Genomic DNA, 6,990 nt, shown 5'->3' with positions numbered 1-6,990 from the left:
GTGGGGCTGGCCAGGGGGAGGGGTTGGCCGGCCAGCCCCGCCCCCTGGTCGAACAAATTGCATATGAGGCTTTTATTATATAGGATAGGTACTTATTTATTGCAAATTTACTTCTGTATGCCTTTGTCTATTTATTATTACAGCAGTCCTTTTAGCATTTCTTGTAGTGCTGATTTGGTGGTGACAAATACATTTAGCCTTTTTTGTCAAGGAAGATCTTTATTTCACCATCTATTTCGAATGATAGCTTTGCTGGATATAGTAATCTTGGTTTCAGATTCTTGCTTTTCATTACTTGGAGTACTTCATGACAGCCTTCTGGACTGTAGAATTTCTGATGAGAAATTAACTGTCACACTTATGGGAGCTCCCTTGTAAGTAACAAATTGCTTTTCTCTTGCTGCCTTAATTCCGTTTTTCTTTAATTTTTGGCATTTTAATTATGATGTGTCTGGGCATGGGCCTGTTTGTGTTCTTCTAGCTTGGGACTCTTTTTGCCTCCTGAACTTGTGTGACATTTTTCTTCACCAGGTTATGGAAGTTTTCTACCATTATTTCTTCAAACATGTTCTCTATCCCTTGCTCACTTTCTTGCCCTTATGGCTCACCTATTATGCCAACATTCTTGTTTCATGTTGCCCCCACAGCTCCCTTAAGCTGTCCTCCTATTTTTTTTCTTTCGGTTTTCTGATTGTGTTATTTTTTCTACCCTATCTTCTAATTCACTGATCTGATCCTTGGCTTCCCCTATTCTGCTGTATATTCCTTCCATTCCATTGTGCTCTTTTTTAGTGTTATGTCATTCTTCATATTTACTATTTCTTTTCTCATGATCTTTAGCATCTTTGCCATCATTATCCTAAACTCTGTTTGATAAATTTCTTATCTCCATTTCATTTAGCTTTTCTTCTAGATAATTCTCTTGTTCTTTCATTTGGGGGTGGTTTTTTGTCTCCCCATTTTGGCTGCCTGAGTTTGTGACTGTGTATTAGTTATATCTACTATGCCTCCCAATCTCTATTGCAGGACAGTGTCAAATGCTATTTCTTCCTCATTAGCTCAGGCCAGACTCAAAGCCTCCAGAGACCTGCCTCTGCCTGCAGACTGATTGGATTCAGTCTTGAGTAACCTCAAGCAATTATCCACAGGTTGGGGGACAGGTTTCCCAACTGGGTGAGGTAACTGCTTCTGCCCGGAGGCTAATTGTTGTTCTCAGTTCTTAATGGGCCTCAGAAACTACAGAGGGTGGGGCAAGGGGTTTCCCAATGGGGTGGGTCAACTGTCTCCCCACCACCACCCCCCCACCCCAGGCAAAAGCCACCTGGATAGCAAAGGTCTGCCTGAGAAAGATGTCCTCCACAGCATGAGGGAACAACTCATCACAGGAAACCAGGGTGTCTGGCTCCTGAGCTCTAATCCAGAGCCCCCACATCTCTAGTCCACTCTGCCCTCCCTCTGCAGGAGCCCAATGTGAGTGGCTGCACACAAAATTTTGTGTATTGGACCTTTAAGAGGGTGCCTGCATTTCTAGCTCTCTCTCCCTGGCGTATTGTAACGCTGCTGCTTTTCACAGCCAGTTACGCGGGCACCTTTCTCAGTTCTGGTGCTCTCTGCTGGGGGCCCAGCTTTGGGTTTAGACCCCAGAGCTCTCAGTGGCCACCCCTAGAGCTGAGATATGTCTCCGGACCTTCAGTTGCTTTCTGTGAGAGCTTTTCTTACCAGTCTCTATATCTATCCAGTCTCTAGTTGGCCTATACACTGATGTGATGTTTTTGCTATCACTAACACACACCAATATACCCTGGAATACACATCTACTTCTAAACCAATGAGTGGGTCTGAAGGCATCCATTCAGGAATAAATTTTGGGGTCATGAGATATATTCACCTTTACCTATATTAGATGTGGCCAAATTGCTCTCCAAAGTGACTGTACTAATTTGCACCCCATCAGTGTTTGAGAGTTTCAGCTATTCCACACTTCTGCTAACAATGGGTTTGCTACAAAATCATCATTCTCACACTGTTACAAGAGGCCCTCTCAATGTTTATGTCTATCCAGATTTTAAATGCACCCATTTAGACAGTAATTCCAGTTGTAGGAATATATACAAAACACATCAAATTTATCATACCCAGTACTAACCTTGGGATCAGAGCCTTGGACTCCTCAGCAGTCTCTGGACAAAGGTTGGCCAAACAGGCCAATTCAAACTTATGAAGCTTTTTCTGGAGCAACAAGCTGATCATCAGGAAGAAAATCATAACAAAACATAATCAAAGAGTGATGAATAGGAAATGGGAATCAAATGAAGCAAGGAAGAGAAAAAGTAAAGCACTTGCAATCTTTCCATAATGGTTAGGGCAGTTGCAAAAGCCTACTTTCAAATTACTTCTTGGTCCTATTCCTGGAGAACAGGAAGTTAAAACAAAATGAAGGAAACAATGAAAGTTAAGAAATCACATTCAGGCAGAGAAGCCCTGCTATTGCAACTTTTGAAAAACCACAATATGCCTCAAGGAGTATGCAATGTTTCCCCAGCAACTTATTTTGTTGCTCTCTGCTCTTCTTACCACTCTTCCTTGCTTCCTTCGTTACTAATTTTGTCAAACACATGATATTAGATGCCTCCAACATATTAGGTGTTTGACTTAGAGAAAATTCTTTCTAATTTATCAAAATAAATGAATAAATACAGGCATACCTTACTTTGTACAAATATATATGTAAACTGCATCTTATTTTAAACTAGAGTCCCATTGCGGTTGGGGGGGGGGGGGGGGGGGTCCCTCAGCCTGGCCTGCACCCTCTCACAGTCCAGGACACCCAAGGGGTCCTTAATGCTGCCAGGGAGGCAGGAGAGGCTCCCACCAATGCCGCTGTGCTCGCCAGCTGTGAGCCCAGCTTCTGGCTGAGTGGCGCTCCCCCTGTGGGAGTGCACTGACCACTAGCGGGCAGCTCCTGCGTTGAGCGTCTGCCCCCTGGTGGTCAGTGTGTGTCATAGCAATCGGTTGTGCCGCCATTCATTCGATTTGCATATTTGCCTTTTATTATATAGGATGACAAACTGTATAAAACAACAGGGAATTACCTGACTGCTCTGCTCAGTGGTTAGAGCGTTGGTCTATGCATCAAAATTTCGAAGATTCAATCACAGGTCAAGGGTACATACCTGGGCTGCAGGTTTAATCCCCAGCCCAGGTCAGGTCCACGTGGGAGGCAACCAATCTATGTCTCTCTCATATCAGTACTTCTCTGTAAAAACTACTAAAAAATCTTTAAAAAAAAAATTTTTTTTTAATATTTTTATTGATTTCACAGAGGAAAGGAGAGGGAGAGAGACAGAAACATCAATGATAAGAGAGAATCATTGATCGGTTGCCTCCTGCACACTCCACATCATGATCGAGCCTGCAACCCGGGCAATGTGTCCTGACTGGGAATTGAACTGTGACCTCCTGGTTCATAGGTAGACACTCAAACACAGGGCCACACTGGCCAGGCCCAATAAAAAATCTTCTAAAAGAATAAATAAAAATAAAATAGAGCACATCAATGGTAAATGTGGTTTGAAAGAAAACTTTAATTATCTGTTCAGAAACAAAACACTGTGTTTATCACTCTATTACAAGCATATTAATGTACAAAATTTAGAAAATACAGAAAGGCAAAATAAAAGCGCGACCTACCCATATTACCACATAAACAAATATCAACATATAATCTTAGTATAATAGCATTCTAGACATTTTTCTGTTTCAGAATATAAACTCACACATTCTATTAGTAACTTTTTGTCACTTGAAGCTATTTTCATTTTGTAAAGAAAATACAGTAAATTTTACTTAAGTTTATAAAGAGGTTCATAATGTTTTCAAATGAGCACATACTCATTTACGAACAATACCAAAAAAGTATTAATAGCCCTGGCCTATTGCTCAGTGGTTAGAACATCAGTCTGTGGACCAAAGGGTCTTGGGTTCAATTCCTGGTCAAGGGTACGCAACTTGCCGAAACCGGTTGGGCTCAGTGGATAGAGTGTCGACCTGTGGACTGAAGGGTCCCAGGTTCGATTCCGGTCAAGGGCATGTACCTGGGTTGCGGGCACATCCCCAGTGGGAGATGTGCAGGAGGCAGCAGATCGATGTTTCTCTCTCCTCGATGTTTCTAGCTCTCTATCTCTCTCCCTTCCTCTCTGTAAAAAATCAATAAAATATATTTTTTTAAAAAAAGGGTATGCAACTTGATTGCAGGCTCAGTGTGTGAGTGGGAGGCAACCAATTGATGTGTCTCTAACACATAGATGTTTTCCTCTCCCCCTGCACCATCACGTCCACTCTCTCTAAAAACCAATAAAAAAATTATCCTCAGTCTTTGGGTGAGGATTAAAAAAAAAGTATCACCCTGGCTGGTTTGGCTCAGTGGAGTCAGCCTGTGGACTGAAGAGGCCTGGGTTCGATTCGTCAAGGGCACATGCCTGCGTTGTGGGCTTGGTCCCCAGTAGGGTACATGTAGGAGTCAGCTAATCAGTGATTCTCTCTTATCATTGATGTTTCTATCTCTCTCTCCCTCTCCCTTCTTATCTGAAATCAATAAAAATATATATTTTTTTTAAAGTATCAGTAATGTAAAATAATCTAAAATTCTTCCCAGAAATAACCAGTATTAATATTTTTCATAGCCCAGCCAGCATGGCTCAGTGGTTGAGCATTGACCTATGAACCAAAAGGTAACAGGTTCCATTCTCAGTCAGGGCACATGTCTGGGTTTGGGGCTCCATCCCCAGTAGGGGGCATGGAGGACACAGCTGATCAATGATTCCTCTCATCAATGTTTCTATCTCTATCTCCCTCTCTCTTCCTCTCTGAAATCAACACAAATATATTTTTTAAATCATAAAAAGGAATCCTAACATGTTATACCAAAATTGGCCATTTTTCTTTTCTTGATCCTCACTAGAGGGTATTTTTTCCATTGCTTTACAGAGAGATTGGAAGAGAGGAATAGAGGAGGGAAGGGGGAGGAGGGAGGGATGGAAGAGGTTGAGAGAGAAACATCAATGTGAGAGAGACACATTGACTGTTTCCTTTGACAGATATCCCTTTGAGCAGCGGTTCTCAACCTGTGGGTTGCGACCCCTTTGGCAGTCGAACGACCCTTTCACAGGAGTCGCCTAAGACCATCCTGCATATCAGATATTTACATAACGATTCGTAACAGTAGCAACATTACAGTTATGAAGTAGCAATGAAAATAATTTTATGGTTGGATCACAACATGAGGAACTGTATTTAAAGGGCCAGAAGGTTGAGAACCATTGTCTTAGAGGCATAGGTAGTGAACCTGAAACCTAGGCACATGCCCTGACCAGGAATTGAACCCCTCCCTCCTGGTTTATAGGTCGACGCTCAGCAACTGAACCACACCAGCCAGACACAACTGGCCATTTTTCACTCAACAACATAGTAACTGTTTTCCATGTTAGTACACACGTGACTACACATTCCACTGAAAAGTTGAGCCATAATTTATACATCAAATTTCCTCTTGTTGAACATTTCACTTGTTTCCAATGTTTTTTGACCATCATTTTAATGAACACTTGTTTGTGTAGTTGATTGCTGTGTGTTTTAAAAATAAATTCCTGGAAGTAGGATTATTCAAAGGATAAGACTGTCTGAAGGCTTCTGAGAGACATGCCCCTTACAAGGGCTTTACCAATATATGCTCTCACCAGCAATAAATGACAGTGCCCATTTCTCCTACCTGTTACACTAGGATTCCCATTCTTTTTAATCTTTTCTAAGTCTACTTAGCTATTTCACCATTTCTTTGATTTCCTTAAATATGACCATTATTTCATGTGAACTAGTCATTTAAAGTTCTGATATAAATCAAGCCATTTTATGAACTGGATATCATCTAAGGATATCAATCCTTCCTCAGTTTATTCACACTTACATTTTACACATGGCATTTTATCAATATAGGAAAGTTTAAATACATTTATGTAAATTCATTTATTTATTCAATTAATTATTTAGTGCCTACAATGAGACTGACACAGTGATGAATATGACTAAGTCCCTACCTTCACAAAGCTTACATTCAACTAGAGTCAATCATGTTTCCCACATTTAAAGTTTTGCTAAACCACAATATATACATTCAGTCATGCTGTCACACTTGTCACACAGCACTTTACGCATCATAGCTTAAATTTAAATCCTTAATTTCTTAGGAATTTATTTTGGTGTAATATAGAGTTCAAACTTTGTTGTAAAATATTTCCCCACTAATTTACAGTGCCATTTTAACCATAAATTGGACTCATATAAAATATAATAAATTTGTATTTGAATGTTTCCAAATTTTCTATTGTTTCAATGATCTATTTCATGACAAAATATCACTATATTATTTCAATTATTATTACTTTTTAATGCATTTTAACATCTAATAGAGTAAATTTCCCTTCATTTTTCTTTTTAAAAAATTTTTGACAATTCTCACAAATTTAAGATCATTTTATTCTGCTCCCCCTTTCAATTCCCTCAAGGATTTAGAATAGCAAATGTATACATTAGTTTGGGGCAAATTGACATTTTTGCAACATAAAGACTTTTCATTCATGAATGTGTTTAAATTCATCTTCATTTATTCAAGTCATCTTTTAGGCCTAACAGTTTATAATTTTACATGGAAGCTATGCACAGTTCCTTCCAGTCTTTTCTCCATGCATACATTCACACTTGTCAGAATAGACTATATTTCCCATACAGTTTTATCACCTTCATTTTCTGCACACTTAACATATGTAACCATCTTTCCATTTCTTTTTCTATCATAGGTTTTAATGACAGCATAGTAGCCCGTCAAACGGATTTACCACAATGTATTTAATTACTGTCGGGGGTGGGGCAGGTCAGCAAACAACCTGCAGCCCCTCACCCTGGCCGGCCCCACCCCCAGCCCCTCACCCCAGACAG

General features: G+C 40.2%; 1 protein-coding gene across 1 annotated transcript in view; it reads right to left on the bottom strand.

The window, feature by feature from the left end:
• POLR2D (polymerase (RNA) II (DNA directed) polypeptide D) overlaps nt 1-6,990 on the bottom strand; it is a gene marked incomplete at its 5' end in the record, with an annotated part of 12,612 nt that overhangs the window by 3,927 nt on the left and 1,695 nt on the right. Inside the window, one exon of the mRNA XM_005879464.2 lies at nt 2,147-2,242. Within this exon, the coding sequence (XP_005879526.2) occupies nt 2,147-2,242 (96 nt within the window). The remainder of the gene's footprint in view (nt 1-2,146; nt 2,243-6,990) is intronic.

This window comes from Myotis brandtii, unplaced genomic scaffold (assembly GCF_000412655.1).
Source record: "Myotis brandtii unplaced genomic scaffold, ASM41265v1 scaffold600, whole genome shotgun sequence".
Classification (NCBI taxonomy): domain Eukaryota; kingdom Metazoa; phylum Chordata; class Mammalia; order Chiroptera; family Vespertilionidae; genus Myotis; species Myotis brandtii.
Note: the sequence above shows the minus strand (reverse complement) of the source record. Positions and strands in the feature narration are given on the sequence as shown.